General features: G+C 45.8%; 1 protein-coding gene across 5 annotated transcripts in view; it reads right to left on the reverse strand.

Annotated features, from left to right (window-relative positions):
* The window catches only part of LGR6 (leucine rich repeat containing G protein-coupled receptor 6), a 126,211-nt gene that overhangs the window by 44,574 nt on the left and 59,822 nt on the right, over window positions 1-21,815 (reverse strand). For all 5 annotated transcript variants that reach the window (XM_032136928.2, XM_058430833.1, XM_058430831.1 and 2 more), the window contains one exon: window positions 1,831-2,046. In XM_032136928.2, coding sequence (XP_031992819.1) covers window positions 1,831-2,046 — 216 coding nt within the window. The remainder of the gene's footprint in view (window positions 1-1,830; window positions 2,047-21,815) is intronic.

Consider the following 21,815-nt stretch of genomic DNA (forward strand, 5'->3'; position numbering starts at 1 on the left):
AAACCTTGGAGTCCCCATGACTCCTCTTCTTCTTGCTCTTCTACCTTCTGAAAATCTCTCAATCAGGTCAATTCTTCCTTCAAAACAGCCCTCACAGTCATGCCTTCCCTTCCATCCCTTCTGCCACCTCCTTAAACTACTGGACTTTGATTGATACCAAGAACCTCTGAACTGACCTTCCTGTCTCCAGTCTGCCTCGGTTCCAATCCAGTCTTCAAATTAATCTTCCTAAACTACTCCCTTTTAACCCTTGCCTGACAACCTTCAAGCTTCCCTCCCACACGAGAGAAGCCAAACTCTGTTTTGACATTGAAAGTCCCGACATGCACCTTTCCAGCTTCTTCTCCTGAGCTCTGCATGGGGAGCCTCTGCTCCAGCCACACTGGCCTGGTCACTGGCAGCCAAACACGCTTACTCTCCCCTCCGTGTCTTTATTGCTATCTGCTTGGAATGTCCTCATTCTCTTCATTTCACCATCTTTCCAGGCCCAGGTCCCACCCCACCTCCCCCAGGAAGCCTCCCTCCCCTCCACCTCAGCCTTCCCACCATACCTATGCTGCTATGAGTCTGAACTTATCATCCGGCTGTGTTAGGATAAGTTTCAATACATCATTTATTATTTTTTTCCCATATTTATTCTGCTCTTTCAATTGGACTGAAAGTCCCTCAAGGGCAGTGGCTATATCTCATAGTTTTTTGAGTTTTCAGTATACCACATGGGGGCTCAATAAATGCCTGTTCCTTCTCACCCACCCGGGGCCAACCATGAAGTTCTTATTTCTCCAGTAATCTTATCCCTCACAGAGGCCTGACCCCACCCCCTCACAATGTCACGGGGATGTCACCAAAGTTAGAACCAATCACCTTGTTCTGTTTACCCTCTATAAATACCCCCCTGCCCCGTGACTCCCAGAAGAAGGGAGGGTATGGCACCCTGACAGAATATAGTCCACAAGGATATTCACCTTGGTTCTCCAGCTTCCCAGGACAGAGAATTAGATAAACAAATTGGTGCCTGCCTTTTCATCTCTCAAATGGAACTAGGGATCATCCATTCCCTGGCTTAGAAAATCACGCCAGATCTTCAAAAGCGGGGGGTGTGGGGGCAATTTTACCATTCAGTAGAGTCACTAACATGCATGTTCCTAAGCCATGTTCCTGCAGCAATTAGTGTGTAACCCAAAGCAATTATACATGACCTCCAAGCCCTTTTAGTAATTACCCTATGAACTTACCAATCATTCATAGTAATTAGCTGGGAGCTAATTTGCCCTCTAGAGTTCCCACTGGGAAGGCAGAGTTAACCCCAGTCCCCAATTCCTGCCAGGGATGCTATCTCCCAGGTAATTACAGTGATGGGGCTTTGCTGTCTAATTATAAGTGATGGCTTTTCTCTGCCTCTTAAGGCCTGGCAAATGAGATGAATTTATCCCATCCGTGTGCCAAAGCATATGACTGCATCATCTAATTGTCAAATATGGTGGAAATTACTTAAGAAATTCTTGATTTATATTCCAATTATCAAGGTATAGTTATTATATGTGCATGGCAAGAAAATAATAGCTTAATTCCTACTTTCTGATTATAGTACCCTGGCCCTTTAGTGACTCTCAGAGTACTTTTCAAGCTCTCATGTCATTCGACCTCATGATAACCCTATGGGATCAACAGGGAATGGTCATCCTCATGCTTTTCCAAAGGGAGGCCAGAAGGTTTAGCAACATGCAAAGAAGAGCAAAGCTAGCCAGGCTCCAATCCAACTCAAGTAAACATGCAGCCCCCAGCCCCCAGCAGGACCCCACTGGAGATGGGGAACAGAGCAGCACTCACAGCACCACAAGGCTGGTGAGATTCTGGAAGGCGTAGTCGGGGATGTGGCTGATGCGGTTGAGGGCCAGGGTCATGGCCTGCAGGGCAGGGAGGTTGTTGAGGGCCCTGACAGGGATCTCCGTGAGTGCATTGTCGTCCAGCCAGAGGTGGCGGAGGGAGGACAGCCCCTCAAAGCTCCTCTCCGGGACCAGGGAGATGAGGTTGGCATCTAGGCGCCTGGTGGAAGAGAGGATGGAGAGGGGTCAATCCAGGGCAAGATGCAGACCAAGCTTTGGGGCTAGACTGGGCCAGCCAGGCCCTCAACAGGGCCTTTGAGGTTCCCTGCGACTAAAGTTGTGACTTGGCCGCCATGTATGCTGTATCCCACCTCTTCGAGTTCCCATATTTGGCTCCATTCCAACCCATAGTTCTTTTTTTGTTGTTGTTGGGAGACAGTCTCGCTCTGTTGCCCAGGCTGCAGTGCAGTGGCACGATCTTGGCTCACTGCAACCTCCACCTCCCACCAACCCATAGTTCTTGATCCTTCTTGATCCTCTATGCCACATGTTTCTATGAATGACCCCACCTCTTCCTCTCAGACCCAAGGCTGAACCCATAGCCTGTTTGTGGATAGCCAGTATTTCCCTTCACATCCATACTCCCAAGCTTCCAAATCTATGCCGTATTACCCTTACTCTCTGAGTGTGACCTCGGCCTTCCTAAAGGTTCTATGATAGTCCAAGACCATATAATGGAGATGTTCTCAGCATTGGCAGAGGGAAATGTCCTCCCTCTGAACTGAACCAAAGAAAAAATGCCTCCCCAAAAGTGTAAGCCCTTCCCTGTCACCCATTCCTAGCACCACCTGTTCCTTATCCCTTCAAGGGCCCAGGGGGCAAGGGGCTCCTGCTAAAGTCTTGGGGCTTCTTGCTCAGTTGATGACCTCCGGGAGGCCCCTGCATGCCACAGTTGAAGTTCTTGATTAGCTGCCTCTCAGAACAGGTGAACAGATGGTGGGTGATCCTGTTTGTGCATAACCAGAGATTCTAGGGTGATACGAGGATTACTGATGGAAGCCTTAGAAGATCTTAGCGGCCCAGCAAAACAAGGAGATTTTTCAACCTTAGCTTTTTACAGATGTGCCCAGGCCATGATAGCCTTTATCAACATGCTACTGCCTCTGAACCCCAGGTTGGGACTCGAGCTGAACCCCTCTTGCCCTAAGCAGATGGTCTCACAGGAACCAGACAAACTGACTTGTACCATGGATCTATTGCTGGACTTTCCTATCTTGAAGCGAGGCTTAGCCCTGAGCCATGGTCCTCCCACATAGCCATATGGCATTTAAGCCATGGAAACCCCAGCCTTATCCACAAAGGCCCTACAGCCCCATAATCCTGAACCCAAAGGAGAAGTGATGTGATCACTAGGGTGGGATGGGGTGATATTCTTTCATCCCAACAGCACAAGCCCCCTTGTAGAAGGTCCAGCAGTGCTTCTGTCCTTTCCCTAAGCATCTCATCAGTGCTCTCTCTCTCTGGAAACCTCAAACACCATTGGGAAACACTCCCTAGCTCACCAGCAAGGGGGCCATGGGTGGATGGGCCAACACTGCAGTCTTGGGTGTGAAAGCGCATTCACCAGGACACTCTTCAAAAGCTGTAGTTAGGAGAGACTTCCCACCCACATCAAATCTGACATGATGGGACCAAAAGCCCTTCAGTGAGTGCCCTCTGCTGGCAAGGCCTGTCACCTTGGACATGGTTCTCCAGTGGTGGCCGTCACACCCTCGATGGTCTGTGGCTGAACCACCCTGGGGAGCTTCGTGGAAATGTGGACCCCCATGGACCATCAGCCCCAGCATCACCTGGAAGCTTGTTAGAAATGCAGAATCTTAGGCCCCACCCCAGACTTACTAAATCAGAACCTGGATTTTAACCTGATTCCCAGGTGATTCATTGATTCATCAGCACATTAACATTTTTAAAGCACTGAGCTAGGTTTTCCAGATCTGATGCTCCAGTCTAATGATCTTGGATTGCTGGAGAAGAGAGGAAGACTGAATGAGGATGTAGAAAGCCATTTCCTGCTGTGGTTAGTGCTCAGCTGGTCCTGGGAGCCCTTGTTCTTAGATTTCATCATCAATTACTCCAGGAGATGAGGGCTCTACCCCAACCTCCTGCATATATGACCATAGCAGGCACTACATTCAGCTGTGAACTCGCAGCACCCAGCGCAATGCCTAGTTTGCAGATGGCACTCAATGTTTTTAAATAAATGGGCAATAAATAAATGAGGGAATAAATGCCCTCTGAATCCTCTGCTTCCAAGCCTCAAACTGATGGCCTGACCAAGCACACCAGTAAGCTAGAGGAGACCTGGACAGCCCCCCTTACCAGGGATGGTCGGAGATCCTGGCTGTCCTGCTTTGACACCCCATTCTATTGTGGTGAGGGCTCTCACCACCCGCTTTCCCCCATCTGCAGATGCCCACCCAGCAGATGCCCAGACTCTCCTCCTGACCCTGGGAAAGCCCTTTCCATAGGAGCAACATCTTAGTCCCAGATTTTCCAGAGACCACAGACAGATACCTAAGCCCTGAGTCCTGCTTAGGACCACACGGAAGAAGTCACATGTGAGATGGCCTTCTTAAGGGAGGATAGGATTTCAACAAGGAGAGATGGAAAGGGGTGTCATGAATGAGGGCCTTGAGGGAAGAGAATGCAGGTCCAGTGTGGATGGGGTAAGGGAACAGAGATTTTGGATATCCTTAAGAGGTCAAATTGATGGCCGGGCACGGTAGCTCACGCCTGTAATCCCAGCATTTTGGGAGGCTGAGGTGGGCGGATCACCTGAGGTCGGGAGTTCGAGACCAGGCTGACCAACATAGAGAAACTCTGTCTCTACTAAAAATACAAAATTAGCCGGGCATGGTTGCACATGCCTGTAATCCCAGCTACTTGGGAGGCTGAGGCAGGAGAATTGCTTGAACCCGGGAGGCGGAGGTTGCGGTGAGCCGAGATCACACCATTGCACTCCAGCCTGGGTGACAAGAGCAAAACTCCATCTCAAAAAAAAAAAAAAAGAGGTCACATTGATAAGGCCCAGCAACCCACTGGATGTGGGGCCAGGGAGGGGCCTGACATCCTGACAGATCTCGCAGATCTGGGCCTTGCTCTCTGCTACTGCCTCCCTAATGGGTAAATTAACAGACCCAGGAAGCCTGACTCCCTAAGGGGGGCAGTACCTCCTTCTCTGAAGCTCAGGGCAGAGAATATCCCTACAGTAACAACCATGACACCAATAATAATCACTGTCTCCATTTATTGAGTCCTTGTCATATGCCAGGTATACAATACCAGGTACCGTGTCCTGTATCTTCTCAAAAATGCCATTGAGGTAGCTCTGATTAGCCCCATTTTACAGACAGATTAAGCCCCCTAAGGCCCCACAGCTAGTAAGCTGCAGGGCTTAAATCTGAACCCAAGTTGTCTAACATCAAAATTCATGTGCCTCACCATTGTGTGGTGTTGGCACTGAGGTGAATGATGGGAGGTAAGAACCTGTTCACCTGTTCACCTAGGTGTCCTGCCCAGGCGGGACACCAGGGCAGAGATTGTGGCTGAGCTGAGAAGATGGCCATGTACCGTAAGGAGGTGCTAGGAGGCAGGCAGGAAGTGGGTCAGGGCAGGGCAAGGGGAAAACTTATTCTGTGAGCTCAGGGGACACTTGGAAGTGGCCTTTGCTATGCATGTGCGTATGTGTGAGTACACACGTTTGCCAGCCACATGCATGTGCACGCTCACACATGTAACCTACAGTCCTGGTTAGTCCATCTCCTGCATTTTGTGTAACCCATAGGCAGGAAAGCTTGGGAAGGGCCCTTTTGTCAGGCTGGGCCAAGCATGGCACTGGCTTAAAACAGGGCCTTACTTTCTCAGCCTCTTAGGGAAGGGCTGGATGGGCTGAGCCTCCAGGCCTCTTTCCGCTCTGTCAGACAGAATCTATCTTCTGTCCCGGCTCATTATATCCTGAAGTGGCATGGTAGAGCAGCTGATGGCTGGAGAGGGGAGGTGTTTGCTGCCCTGCTCCTGGTACTTGGGAACTGGGACACACCAAAGGAGAAAAGGAAGCAAACTGGCAAATGAAGAAGGGGGAATGAGCACATGGAAGAAATCGGCCAGGCCTGTGTTTGTGTTTGGGATGAGCAGAGAGATGGGGCGTTTACACTCAGGCCAGGTGGGCTTGGGGGTGGGGCATGGACCCGGGGTAGCACTGCCAGACATAGCAAATAAAACAACAGGCTGCCCATTTAAATTTGAATTTCAGATAAATAATAATTTTAGCATAAATATGTCCCGTGTAATATTTGGGACAATGCCCAGTTAAATCTGAATTTCAGATAAGCAAGTATAAGTTTGAATAAGTCCCATGCAACATTTGTATTTTATCTGGCAGCTCTGACCCAGGGGGCTCCTGTGATGTGGAAGGTGTGGGCTTCGCCATCACACAGATGTAGCCACAAATCCCCTCCTTTAACCTTTTGTGTTGCTTTCCTCAGCTGTATGGTTTGATGACCTGCCCACCATAGAAACAGTGAGGACAAACACCCCCTTAGAGGGAGACTCCACGAAGCACAGAGGGGAGTGGAGGAGGCAGTGGGAGACAGGCGCAATATTGGCTTCTATTAAACTTTCTCCTTTCTCCTCTCTCCCCTTTTTTTTTTTTTTTTTTTTTAAGACAGAGTTTCACTCTTATTGCCCAGGCTGGAGTGCTATGGTGCAATCCCAGCTCACTGAAACCTCTGCCTCCCGGGTTCAAGCGATTCTTCTCCCTCAGCCTTTTGAGTAGCTGGGATTGCAGGCACCCGCCACCACGCCTGGCTAATTTTTTGTATTTTCATAGAGACAGGGTTTCATCATGTTGGCCAGGCTGGTCTCAAACTCCTGACCTCAGGTGATCCACCCGCCTCAGCCTCCCAAAGTGCTGGAATTACAGGTGTGAGCCACCGCGCCCAGCCTCCCCTCTCTTTTCTTGTTGGACACCCACTTCCTGCCCCCAGGAACCTCTGACTCTTGGGGACACCTAAGGGTCGACACCTGGCTATAGAGCAACCCCTCTTACTATCTCACCCCCAAGCTCCCGGTAGGGTAAGGTGCTCTCTGGAGAATTCCCCCACCCCTTCGAGTCAGGGTTCAGGCTCCCCTGGGATCTCTAGTCCTCTAGGGTAGGTGGGTCCTAGGCTCCCCTGCCATCTGGCAGCCAGGAGAGGGGTATTGGATTGCTGAAGGAGTCTCTTGAGCGGCCAGCAGAATCTTCCACTTGGGACTAAAAGACCTTTTTAAGCAGCTCCATGTAGAAGGTGGGAGAGCCAATCCTGATGGACTCTGGCTTGGCAGGCTGAAGAGAACAATTATACCAATTAAGCTCTGGAACAGAATCAACAACCCCCAGCAGCACCTCTCGTTCTCCCACGTGGACCTGGGCCCCTCAAGTGATTTCTGATTATAATTCTTACCTGCAGTAATGGGGCAGATTAGCAGGGACCTTGCAGGCCAGTTCGGGCTTGCTTAGGCTCTGGGGAAACAGCTTAACCTGTCAAGGGCCAAACTGCTTCTCATACTCCCCCAGCTAAGTGCTGAGGCTGAAGCAGGGAGGGAAGGAAGGGGACCCTTCCCTCCAAGTCCCAAGGGGCATGTGGTGTGAAAGTTGCCAGGTCATAGGACATCCCAGGGAGATGGGGACACAGGGTCCTGGTCCGAATTGACTGAAATGAGATGAGGACCTAACAGGGAGCAAGTGTAGCAGAAGAGCTTTAGGTTAGACAGCAAGAAGTGACCCACTGACAGCAACCCAAGACAATAGTGTACACTAAGAATCACACCATATCAGAGCCTCAAGGAGCCTTCCAGCCTCACTCGTCTCATATGAGGAGCCTGAAGCCCAGAGAGATAAAGAGAAATGCCCAAAGGCAGTGGTAGGGCTGGGACTCAAACTCAGAGCTTCGCAGGGTGTGGTGGCTCATGCTTGTAATCCCAGCACTTTAGGAGGCTGAGGCGGGCGGATCACCTGAGTTCGGGAGTTCGAGACCATCCTGACCAACATGGGGGAAACCCCATCTTTACTAAAAATACAAAAGATTAGACGGGCGTGGTGGCTCATGCCTTTAATCCCAGCTACTTGGGAGGCTGCGGTAGGAGAATCACTTGAACCCTGGTTGCAGAGGTTGCGGTGAGCCAAGATCGCGCCATTGCACTCTAGCCTGGGCAACGAGAGCAAAACTCTGTCTCAAAAAAAAAAACAAAAACAAACATAAAAAAAAAACAAACATAAAAAAAAAACAAAAACAAAAAACAAAAAAAAAACTCAGAGCTTCTTTTCACTCTACCAGTCTGGTTCCCCAAAAGCGAAGGAATGACAGAGAGACTCACACTTCTCTGTGTAAGACATGGATATGCAAGAAGCATATCTCTATTTGGAAACCAGGGGCCCTTACAGCCCACAGAGGACTAAATCAATCTAATGGACCCTTTCTGGGATGTATTTCTCTAATCCATCTTATATCCTACCAGATCTTAGTCAAATACAAGACAAAGGGGACAGATTCAGGGGTCTGAGTGGGCCTCTAGCTAACTCATGGATGTCATCAAATATTCATTTAAAAGCAAGCACTCATGCAAAGCTCCATGCTCAGGGCCTTGCCATAGTACCTGCTCCCTGAGTGCAGGCTGACTTTAAATTCAAAGGTCAGTGTGCCCTAAGGGAGATGAAGAGGAAAGCAGGGCAAGAGGGCAGGTGTCCTCCTCTTCTGTTCCATTCAGGTCAGCCACAACTTGGGTCACCTCCCTAGCTCTGAGCCACACTACATGAGAAGACATGGCAATCGTAGGACAGAGGGCTTTAGGAGCAGAGAGAGACTGAAACCCAGAATTCATGAGGAAAGGTGGGCCTGAATGAAGTAGGCTCCACAGGGCTGGGGCACATCCAGGGAGGAATTCCACTTCTCATCCAAGAAGAGGAAGATGATGCCTCCAGAGTCTCTTCCATGACATGGTCTCATCCTAAGAAAGTATCTCCAGCCAGTCCTAGTACCTTAAGTATCCCTTTCCCTCCTCAGCCTATCAGGGTTTTGCAGAGTGGGAAAGGAAGGCCAAGGTTCTGTTTCAGATGCTGAAAGCTCAAGAGAAGGGGAGCCCCTAGCCAGCTTTCTTCCAGTGACTTACAAACTCAGGTTGCTGAATTTAGTGGGCTTCTCTGCCCAAACTCCCACACCAGCCTGGCTGCCTCCCTCTCTCCTTGAAGCTGCCCATCACTAAGACCCTCCTGAATAGGAGTGGCTACATAATGAGAATGAAAAGCCTGTGTTCTAAAATCACTAAGAATCTCAGCTGGGCACAGTGGCTCATGTCTGTAATCCCAGCACTTTGGGAGGCCCAGGCGGGAGGATTGCTTGAGCTCAGGAGTTTGAGACCAGCCTGGACAAAACAGCAAGACACCCTCTCTAGAAAAAAATTTCAAAGTTAACCAGGCATGGTGGCACGCTCCAGTAGTCCCAGCTACTCAGGAGGCTGTGGCAGGAGGATCGTTTGATCCCAGAAGTCGAGGCCGCAGTGAGCTGTGTTCACACCACTTCACTCCAGCCTGGGCAACAAAGCGAGACCCTATTTCCAAAACAAACAAACAAAAAACTTCAAGATGGCAATAGAGCACTAAACCAGGTTCAGGCCCCTTCTGCTATCAGGGCCCTGGCAAGCACACAGGTCGCAGGCCCATGAGGTCGGCTCTGCTCCTAAACTAAAAAATCTTCAAAAGCTGTGGGCTAGGCCTTCTCCTGTTCTCATTTCCTAACTCTGTGTTTGAGAGGAGGAAAGAGACTGGGAGGTAAGATACCTTGGGGACAAAGACAGTTCATGTGACACAGGATTACTGATTGTTTGCCCCTGGCCAACCCCAGGCCTGGTTTTCATCTCTGAACCCCCCACCCCTACTTGGCTACATAGCTGACTTTCAGTTGAACACAGGGAGAGAATAGAGAAAAGATGTGGACGGGGAGGGGGACATCTCAGTCTCTGGTTGGAGTACAGAATGGAGGGTGGAAGGGGGAGGATATTCAAAGTTAAAAAAAAAAAAAAAAAAGCAGCCACTATGGAAATGGTTATTCTGTGGGGAAGATAGTCCACGTGGGAGCCGTTGATTGCCTGGAGGGACCAACAGCCCTGACCGAGAGCCTGCCAGGGAAGGCAAGGATTCCAGCAGGGAGCAGGCTGGCACCTGCCGAGCAGTGAGGAGATGCCCTTGGGCCTTCCATAGGCAGCAGGGCCCAGCCTCCCACACTAGCACCAGCCGCCAGTGCCAGGTGCCAGCCTCTGCACTGAGGGCCATGGGGCTCCAATGCGGTGGTGGGGTCCCCTGCCCATGGTATGTCCTGGCCCTGCTTGGTAGGAGGGCTTGCTCGACTGGGGAACACACTGAATCTGTACCCACAGACTCCACCAACTCAGGCGTGGGTGCTCACGAGCCTCTGCCTTCCCAAGGACTGACACCCCTTCCAGCCCCTCTCCTGGATAACACAGCCTGCATTCTGTGAAGGCCCTTTATGGTCTCATGAGGGCTTCCATAAAGCTCTACTGCCCCCACATCCCTCCCTCACTACCAACAGACTGCCTGAAATGCCTCTCATTACAGATGGTATCATTCCTTTTGTCTTCAATTCAATAGGATTGGATTAAATACAATAAACATTCATTGAGTGCCTACTATTATGCCAGCCTTGTGCTCAGTGCTAGGGTTCAAACTTGAATAACACATAGTCTCTTTCCAGAGAAGCTCTTAGACTATATACTTTGCTGTTTTATAAAACAATATAAAAACCTTAGTTTTTATATTGAGAAGGAGCTAATTGCCAGGTGTGCTCAGCATTTACATATATTATCATATTTAATCTTCACCCTAGCCCTGTGCAGTAGGAACCTTATGCTTCCCGTCTTGCATGCAGAAAAGGAGGCTCAGAGGAATGAAGCCATTAGTCTGACTTCAAAGCTACCACTCAATTCAGGCTTATTGATAAGGCTTCTCCTTATTAAGATTTGAACATCAGAGCCTGCCCTGAAAGGCCTGTCCCATTTAATGAAAAGAAACCTTCTCAGTTAAGGAGTACGGTCCTAACCAAGGCCCTTAAGGGGCTGAAAACTGGGGCTGTAGCCAAAGGGACTAAACAGTGTGTCTGCACTAGAAGTAGTCACCAAGCCCAGAACCCATATGACTGGACTCCAGACCCAGTTACAGGAAGTTTGCCTTCAAGCAGGTGCCAGGCATTGACCTACATACAATCTGGGAAGCTAAGGACTCCCCAGATCCATCATCCCTCCATCCTGGGTGTTGCATGCCTCTGGTATCCTCTAAGACAACACTGTTCAATAGAGCTTTCTGCAGAGACATATTCAGTATCCGCCCTGTGGCTACTGAGCTCTTGAAGTGTGGCCAGCATGACTGAGGAACCGCATTTTAAATTTTATTTTGTTTTAATTGACACATGCCATACTGGATGGCATAGTTCTAAGAAATTAGCCAGGTGTTCCACGCAAGACATGAAGGATACAGAGATGAATGAATTTGGTTCCTGCCCTTAAGGAACTCATAGTCTAGCAATGAAGATTAACAAATAACCAATTGTGATTGTGCGTGTGTGTGTGCGTGTGCATGTTAGAGAGGAAAAGAGAGCCTGTGTCTGAAAATGGTGTGCACCAAGAGTTGAGGGAACGAATTGAAGGGTGTGGAACCTTCAGCCAGGGAGGTAGGACAAACTTCCTAGAAGGAGCAAAGAGGAGACATTCATGTGAGTCTTGAGGAATAACTGAATTTTCACCAAATGGATGAGGGTAATGAGCATTTCTGGCAAAGAAGGATGTGTGCAGAGGTACTGACCAAAGAACAATATGGGAGAGGAGAACAACTCATCTGTGCTGAGCAGAGGGTCCTGGGTGACGCAGGGAGTGAGGGCTCAGGTCAGATGGGAAAGGTAGTAGGGAAAAGAACATGTGGGTCCTTGGGGGCTTTATGGATCTGAACTTTAAATTGTAGGCACTGGGAAGTCTAGGTTGAGAAAGACTACTCTGGTGGGGTGGGTGGGGGTGTGAAGGCTGGCAAAGGTCGTGTTCCTGCTGATACACAGGGCGCTATGACTTCAGATGAGTCCCTTTCCTCTCTCCAGGATCAGTGTCTTCACCTGCTCAAGGAGGGGTTCACTTCAAGAGTCCCTGTGGCTCTGTCTGTCCGAGAGTCTATACCTTCTTTGGACAAATTAGTCTGTGCTATGTACCTGTGTCCCTAAGCAGGCCAACTTACAAACACATGGTGTTCTGCAGAGGCACAGAGTAGCCAACCCACACTCCCCCAGCCCCAGGCATCTCAAGATGACCAAATTCTACCATTTGGATAATATGCTTTTTTTTTTTAGAGTGTAGAAGCTGCCTGTTATTGTTGTTTTTTTTTTAAATCTGGAAAGTATTATTAGATAGCCTTTCAGTGGAGAACAGCTTTTTGAGAGAAGCTTCTAGAAATGAGACACAGACTTGGAACACAGGGAGCTTTGAGCCAGAGAGATGAGGAGCTGGGAAAGATGGTCGACAGAGGTGGGAGCCAGTAAAAGGCCAACTTCAGAGCTTTGAACAACTTTGCCCAAGTGCCCACTTTGGTCACTTTTCTCCCCCATTACATGCGAAGACCCCTGAAGACACGGGCTGTGTCCCCTCTTTCCCTGAAACTTGCCCATCATGGATATTCAGTCTGTGTTTTTTATTGATCCAGTTATGGGCACTTTCAGCACTGTTCAGAAAATTGCTTGCTGGGGAGATCACAGCAGTGGAAGTGAGAGCTAATAGGGACCCCACTTAACCAGGGAGGAAAGGGGACTCTGAGGGACCAAGTGATTTGTCCAAGGTCACAGAGTAAAGAGATGGCAAAGCCAGAGAAGGCATTGGTTTTGAATCCAGTGTTCTTTGAGTTCAGTGTTCACCTCTCTCCTGCCCTTGTCCTCTTGGGAGAAGAACAAGGTGTTCATCAATTCCTGCCCACCCCCACACACAGTGCCATGGGGGGCCCCCAGAGACACTTCCCAGGGCATTGGTTGAGGAACTATGAAGACCCTGGTCTCTGAGAACCATTCCTTGGCAGCATCCAACACTTGGGGCTCAGGCCTTGCATCCCAGCAGTGCCTCTCTCCATCTGGAACCCATCACCAGGCCCTCACAGAGCACACAAGCCCTGAAAAGTCCAAAAGTGACAACTCTGGGAAGTCGGAGCCTGAGCACTCCTGGTGGGACAGTCCCATGGTGAAAGAGAGCATGGGGAGCAGAGGAGGTCAACTGAGCCACCAGAAGCTGGAGTGAGAACTCCACTTCCCTGCAGAGGTGGGGTGGGGGTGATGGTGGATGGAGCCTCGAATTAACCTTTCCATGCCCACTTACAATTGAGGAGAAAGGGGAGGTGGGAGCTAGAGCAGCACTTTTCTCTCTCTCCTTACCCAGGGGAAAAGTTTATTGGAGGAAAGTGATTTCATCAGCTCTGATTTATGCCATCTAATAAGATCCCTCCCCTCACTGTCAGCCTCTCAATAGATCAAAGATGGGATATTAAAACAAAGGCAATTCCAACTGGTTCTCCAGGCTATGCTAATGCCTCAACTCCCTTTTCCTTCCATCTGTCAGGAGAATTGATGGGTATGCAAGAACCCCGGTGGGGAGGGGGGGCAGAGAAAGTGCTTCCTTTGTATACATCAAAGGATGATACCTGAGCATTCCTCCAAGCTATTCCTTGTATTTTATTCAGCAGCAATATATAAAAATAATTACCCACCCTCCAGGAGGGAGACAGGGAAGTGCCTCTGTGTGTAGCCTTCATGAGCTTCCCCCAAAGACACAGACCTACAGATCTGGGCAGAAGGCCAGCTTTGTGGGTGACAATCCCGGAATCCTGGGGTGGGAACTACAAAAAGCCATCTCATCCATCCCCCAGCCTCCAGCCATTGAATTGCAGACATCAGACTGGTTTCTGGGGACCTTCGTGGGCTGTCTGAGATGTGCTTGGGAGCTGGGTCCTGTGGTTGCTTGAGGCCTGGCTGCCTGCCTTGGAAAAGGGTGGCTGTGGTTGGTGGAGGAAGAGGCCGATGGAGATCTTCCCGACTTGCCTCTCCAGAAAGGGGGTAGTTATATCAGAGGCTTAGGGAATAGAAGTGACATCCCAGAATTTTAAAGATACTTAAAAGCTGTCCTAGCAGACTTTGTAGTAATAGGCACCAGGGAAAACCCAGGCACATATCAACACTTCTAAAAGTACCATAGGAGAAGGGAGAGAAGAAATGGGAAAAGTCCATATCAACCCTGGCTTCCCACAGGGTTCCAGTCCTTCCCACAATCTATTTTCTCCCTCATTCCCAAGAGCTCCCAGGCTCTCTGTGACCAGTATGAGAACTGGAGAGGTTATACCTGTGTAGTTTCAACCCTCCCCTCCCCAGCCTCCCTATTTCCTGGCCCCACATCCCTCCATCCATCAATTTCTCCATTCATCCATCCGTCCATCCACTCACAAAGACTACACAATCATCCCCACTGTTGGAATCTAGTTTTTCTCTTGCTCAGAATTATCTATGGCTTCTAGTCAACCCCGAACTCTTTGGCTTGGGCTTCAAGATCCCTTCCCTGAAATGACTGTCTCACCAGCATAATTTCTCAGAAGATCTCCCCCAGTTCTCTATTTCATATGCAAATGTGCCTCTCACCTTACCTCTTTGTCTCACAGTACATAGTTTATTCATCTTTGGATCTTTGTATAGGTTGGTGCCCCTCTTTGAAAGATGTTTCTCCATCCTCTCTTCAAAGCTCTGCTTAAAACTCCTCTTTCTAGAGCCTCCTGACCTAACCTCACATGGTGCTGTTCCCTCCTATACTCAGCATCTTCCAAGTCCTTACTGATTGGTCCACAAGTACCCACCACACCCACAGCCCCGTGCTGAAGCCGTAATCCCTCTCCTCTAGCCTAGGGAGGAAATGAAGGAACAAATCAAACACACTCAAGTTGTTTCCAGTTAAAGTGGAGGAAAACTTAGCTAGCTTCTCACTAAAACACCATGAAGATATATAGAGAAAAAACAAACAAACAAAAAGATGTACACTGGCCAGGCGCGGTGGCTCATGTCTGTAATCCCAGCACTTTGGGAGGCTAAGGCAGGCGGATCACCTGAGGTCTGGAGTTCAAGACCAGCCTGGCCAACATGGTGAAACCCCCGTCTCTACTAAAAATACAAAATTTAGCTGGGCATTGTGGTATGCGCCTGTAGTCCCAGCTACTCAGGAGGCTGAGGTAGGAGAATTGCTTGAACCCAGGAGGCGGAGGTTGCGGTGAGCCAAGATCACACGACTGCACTCCAGCCTGGGCAACAGAGTGAGACCCTGTCTCAAAAAAGAAAAAAAGATGATCATAACTCTGAAAATAATTTATTGAGGGTGTAGCAGAAGTTACTTGACACCCTCAGTAAGGTGCAAGAAATCATGACCTCTCTGAAACAGGAACAAAAATCCACGAAAAGAAAAAAAGCTAAGACAGAAGAACAACAGCATAAAATAAAATAAAATAAAAGGCAAGTTTCAAAGACAAATTGAAGTGCAAATGGAACTAGGTGAGATATGGGAAGACTGCAGGGGAAGTAAATTGAAAAAGCAAAATTCAAATTTGCATTGTAGGTGATAATGAGTAGACCTGGCCCAGCAAAAAACTGAATTAGCAATGGGGAGAACAAACATGAGACACTCTCCTTGAAGTCAGAATAAAAGGACAAAGGGGCGAAAATTATGGAAATAAATATGAGATAGATAGAAAAGAGAACTGAATTTGAACTTGAGAATTGTAGGTATTCCAGAGGATTAAACCCAGAGTGAATGGAGCAGAAGCACATGATAGCTGTAACTGAAAGAAAACATTAGAGCTGAAAGAATAGTATAGATTTAAGATGTTTATTGTATCCCAAGCAAACTAAGTGGAAAGAATACCTTAACACATTCTGGCAAACATTTCAGTTGTAAGGATAAAGAAAAAAAATCTTGTAAGCATTCATAAAGAAAAAATATGCTCTCCTTGAAAGAACAAAATGATAAGGCTGACCTCAGAATTCCCTGGCACACTGCATGTCAGGGGGAAATGGATCCTTATCTACAGGATTCTGAGAAAAATAGATTGTCATCCAATAATTCAATATTGGCCACAAAAAAATATATTCTCAACTATATAAAAGATCAGAAATATAGTTGCCATCTGTTGTTCTTGGGGGAAAAATTACTTGAAAAATATACTACAGGCAATCAAGAGAGATAATTTTTAAATGAAGAACTCAAGAATGGAGAATTTGGCAGAGCAAGGTGGCTCATTCCCAACACTTTGGGAAGCCAAGGCAGGCGGATGTCAGGAGTTCGAGAACAGCCTGGCCAACATGGTGAAACCCTTTCTCTACTAAAAATACAAAAATTAGCTGGGCGTGGTGGCGCATGACTGTAGTCCTAGCTATTTGGAAGGCTAAGGCAGGAGAATCGCTTGAGCCCGGGAGGCAGAGGCTGCAGGGAGCCGAGATTGTGCCACTGCACTACAGCCTGGGCGATAGAGCGAGACTCTGTCTGAAAAAATAAAATAGTCCAGGAGCAGTGGCTCACACCTGTAATCCTAACACTTTGGTAGGCTGAGACGGCTGATCACCTGAGGTTAGGAGTTCGAAATCAGTCTGGCCAACATGACAAAACCCCATCTCTACTAAAAATACAAAAATTAGCTGGGCGTGGTGGCACATGCCTGTAATTCCAGCTACCTGGGAGGCTGAGGCAGGAGAATCACTTGAACCCAGGAGGCTGAGGCCGAAGTCACGTCACTACACTCCAGCCGGAGTGACAGAGCGAGACTCCATCTCCAAAAACCATCATAATAATAAAATAAAATGAGATAATGGGGAATAATTCTTGGCTTTTACTTCCAGGCAGGATTGGAGTAGCAGTTGTTTTTGCCTCAAACAACTGAAAAGCAACAGGTTTGAGGCACTGGACAACAGGCAGCGCAGGACTGTGATTGCTGAGAGCTGGGAGGCACATGCCGTGAGCCTTATGATTGGCCAAGCTTTTGCCTGGAGAGGATGTCCAGGCTGCAGGACAAAGAGAGGGAACTCAAGCAGAACTTGTGTTCACTCTAAGTTGAGGAGATAGCGTGCAGAGTTCAGGGAAACCAGGGTGGCTAAAATTTGAGGGATAGAGTACCTAAAAGAGAGAGGGAGGGAAAGGGGAAAAGAGAGATGCGAGGAAGGAGGAGGAGAAGGCAAGGAGAAGGAGAACAATGGAAACATCAATTAAGCCTTTAAAAAGTATAAAACATGATAGACGTGAGACAAAACATCATTTACATCTTTCCGGAATATAACTCATTTTCTTAAAATAATTTAATGTATTAGCACAGATGGAAAAGATTTTGATGAAATGGATAGTTTTCAGGAAAAGATAATCCCCAAAACTGACTAAGAAGTAGAAAACCAAAGAGATCAAACACTAAAGAAGAAATTAGAAATGTTATCAAAGAATTTGCTCTTCAAACACAGGTTCTGGGGCCAGGAAATTTGTCAGTAAATTTTTCCAAACTTTCAAGTAAAAAATAATTTTCATGCTCTATAAATTGTTCCAGGGATAGAAAAGGCTGGAATGATACTCAATTCATTCTTGGAACTCAGTTTAAACCAATAACAAAAGCGATCAAAGAGAGCACAGAAAACAAGCTATAGCCCATTCTCATTTATGAATATTTTATTAGGATGTACATATTGTAATTACAATACTGGTAATAAAACGCAGTAAGACTAGTCTACCACCATCAAGATGAGATTATTCAAAGAATACTGTGATGTTAAAATAATAAATTCTATTATAGTATAATGGGCTTAGTATATATAACCATAATATATACTAAAAAACCACTCAGCAACATTTAAAACTTCTAATTTAAAAAAATGTAAAATATTGACACAGAGAAATACTTTCTCAACATGGTAAAGCCTATTATCTCAAAGGATATCCAGTACCATACTTAATGAGAAAATACTAGAGATCTTCCTCTTAAAATCCAGAACAAGATAAATATGTTCATTGTCGTAATTGCTAATAGTCATTGTTCTGAAAGCTCTAATGCATAAGACAGGAAACAGAAATAAGAGGTATAATTATTACTTACAAATAATATTAGATATCTATAAATTCCAAGAGAACCAATGATAAAGCCTTAAGATTAATAAGAGAATTTAATAAAGTGATCAAATACAAGATGAATGTGTACACCTCAATATTTTCCTAAATTCCAACAATAAATAGAAGAGACAATGATGAAAATACCCCTTTACATTAGCGATAGCCACCAAAGAAAGTTCATAAACAAACACAACCCAATAAATATCATGGAATAATTCTAACAATAAATGAGTCATTAATGAAAAAAACAAAAACTATAAAAAGATTACTGAGATACATAAAAGATGTTTTGAATTAAGAGAAATAATAAATCCTGTAGGAGAAGACTATATTTTTTAATTATGTAAAGCCTCTACAAATCAACTTATAGACAACCTAATTCCAATTAAGATCCCAATGGGACATTTTTGGCAGGAAGTGACTGCACTTTCATAAAATAAAACTAAAGTTCATGTCATATAATAAATAGATGAGCAAAATATAAGAGAAAAATGAACATGGACTGCTCCTATTAAACATTAGAAACTTAATAAAAATCCACAAAGAAATTACTATATCTAATAAATGAGTACAGCAAAGCTGCAAGATATAAGATCAATATATATAAATCAGTTGGATTTCTGTACACTTGCAATGTGTATTCCAAAAAAAGAAATTAAGAAAACAATTCCATTTAAAATAGCATCAATAAGAACAAAATACTTAGGAATAAATTTAACAAAAACAGTGTAAAACCTATACTCTCAAAACGACAAAACACTGTTGAAAGAAATTTAAAAACACCTAAATAAATGGGAAAATATCCCATATTCATGGATTGGAGACAATATTGTTAAGATGGCAATACTCAACAAATTTATCTACAGATTCAATGCTACCACTATCACAGTCCTAGTGGCCTTTTTTCAGAAATTGACAAGCTGATTCTAAAATTTATATGGAAATGCAAGGGAGCAAGAATAGTCAAAAAAAAACCTTGAAAATAACAAAGCAGGAAGACTCACCCTTCCCAATTTCAAAACTTATTACAAAGCTACAGTAATGCAGACCATATAGCACTATATGGTAAGGATAGATATATAGATCAATTGAATAGAATTCAGAGTCCAGAAATAAATTCTTACATTTACGGGCAATTGATGATCAAGAACAGTGCTAAGACAATTCAACAGGAGAAAACAGCCTTTTTAAATAATAGCATTTGGGATGATAAAAATGTTGCGCTGGAACATGTGGATATCTACATGCAAAAGGATGTAGCTGGACCTCTACCTACACTGTGTATGTGTGAACCATATACAAAAATTAAAATGGTTTAAAGACCTAAAACTGTTAAATTCTTATAAGACAACATAGGCATATATCTTTCTGACCTCGGATTAGGCAATGGTTTCTCAGATATAACACCAAAAGTACAACAAACAAACCAAAAAATAGACTAATTGGACTTCATTGAAATTAAAAACTTTTGTACTTCAAAGGATATGATAAAGAAAGTGAAAAAGACAAAAGACAGAATGGGAGAAAAACATTTTCAAACCATATATCTGATAAGGGACTTATATCTTTAATAAATATAGAATTGTGACAACTCAACAATAAAAAGACAACCCAGTCAGGAAATAGGCAAAGGATCTAAATAGACATTTCTCCAAAGAAGATATAGAAATGGCCAATAAGTAGATAAAACGATCCTTAACATCATTAATCATCAGGGAAATGCAAATCAGAACCACAACGAGATACCACTTCACATCCACCAGGATGGCTATAATCAAAAAGACATAACAAGTGTTGGCAAGGATGCGGAGAAATTGAAATGCCCATATAATACTGGCAGAAATATAAAATGGTGCGGTCACTTTGGAAAAGAGTTTGACAGTGTTTCAAAAAGTTTTACCTAGAGTTTCTATATGACCCAGCAATGCCATTTCTAGTTATATATCCAGGAAAACTGACAACATATGTGTACATAAAAACTTGTACACAAATGTTTTTAGCAGCATTATTCATAATAACCAGAACGTGGAAACAGCCCAAGTATCCATCAACTGATAAAGAAGTAAAATAAAATGTGGTATATCTATACCAGGGAATATAACTCAGCTATAAAAAGGAATAAAGTGGTCAGGCGCGGTGGCTCATGCCTGTAATCCTAGTACTTTGGGAGGCCGAGGTGAGCAGATCATCTGAGGTCAGGAGTTCAAGACCAGTCTGGCCAACATGGTGAAACCCCATCTCTACTAAAATACAAAAATTAGCCAGGCATGGTGGCATGCACCTGTAATCCCAGCTACTTGGGAGGCTGATACAGGAGAATCGCTTGAACCCGGGAGACAGTTGTTGCAGTGAGCCAAGATCGCACCACTGCACTCCAGCCTGGGTGGCTGAGCGAGACTCAATCTCAAAAGAATAAAAATAAAAATAAAAAAGGAATAAAGTGCTGTTACATGCATAAATATACACATGGATGAACCTTGAAAACATTATGCTAAGTAAAAAAAGCCAGACATTAAAAGCTATATATTGTATTATTCCATTTATATAAAATGTCCAGAACAGGCAAATCCAAAGAGACAGAAAGCAGATTACTGGTTGTCAGCGGCTGGAGGAAGATGAGATGGGGAGTGACGGCTAATGAGTAAGGATTTTCTTTCTTGGGTGACAAAAAATGTTCTAGACTTATTGGTGATAGTTGCACAACTTGGTAAATATGCTAATAATCATTGAATTGCATACTTTCAAAGAGAGAACTTTATGCTGTGTAAATTATATCTCAATTTTTAAATATTTAAAGCTAAAAGTCTTACACTAGTGATGTATTTGCACAATTTTAAAGAGACAATAAACCAGACACTGACATAATATGTAAAGATTTAATGTATTATAAAGGAAGCATGTGTGTTTGCAAGAGTATGTGTGCTCATACAGAAATACACAGAAATGTTAACAAGCATTGTGTCTGGGTGGTAGAATTGTGGGTGATTTTTATTTTCTTCTTATTTTTTGTATTTTCTAAATTTTCTACAATGAGTCAGAGCAAAAATAAACATGTTTTTAAAAACAAAGTACGTCAGTGTATAATTAACTCCCAGGCTGTTGGAGAGCTGAGCTAAGGGGGGCCGGCAAGGGAGTGCTCCACGGACTCTGCAGCCAGAGCGGGGAAGGGCGCTGGGGAGGGAGAGACAAGCAGCAGGCAGTGGAAAGGGATTTATCTGCTTCATTTCACCTGCTCTGTGTCCCACCTTTGCCTGGATTTCCTATACAATCAGTCACCAGGTCCTGGTAATGGAATCTCAAGGCCACGTCCCCTCCTCCTGACCCCAAGGCCACTGCTGTGGTCCAGGACCCCTCGTGAAGTGATCTCCTAACTGGCCTCACTCGTGGCCCGTGGCAGAAGCTCTGGAGTCCACTATGGACAGCTAGGTCGAAGTGCTTTTCTGGGACACACATCTGTCTCCATGAGAACCCTGTGGTGAACCTCCCTTGCCTGTGAGGCAGTCCTTAGCTGGTCATCAAAAGCCACGGCCCTCTCTGCAGACTTATCTCCTACACACAGGTCTTCCTTCAAGCGGGCAGGCAGACAGTGCCACAAGCACAGGAAGCTGTGCCTGCACCAAACCAAGCTGCCATTCTCTAAATCAATGTCACACCCCATCCCCGCGCCCCCAATTCGCTGCCTTCGCACTTCACTCAGGCTTTTCCCTGCAAGCAAAAACTGTCTTTTCAACTCTTCTCTTTCCA

This window comes from Hylobates moloch, unplaced genomic scaffold (assembly GCF_009828535.3).
Source record: "Hylobates moloch isolate HMO894 unplaced genomic scaffold, HMol_V3 SCAFFOLD_18, whole genome shotgun sequence".
Lineage (NCBI taxonomy): Eukaryota > Metazoa > Chordata > Mammalia > Primates > Hylobatidae > Hylobates > Hylobates moloch.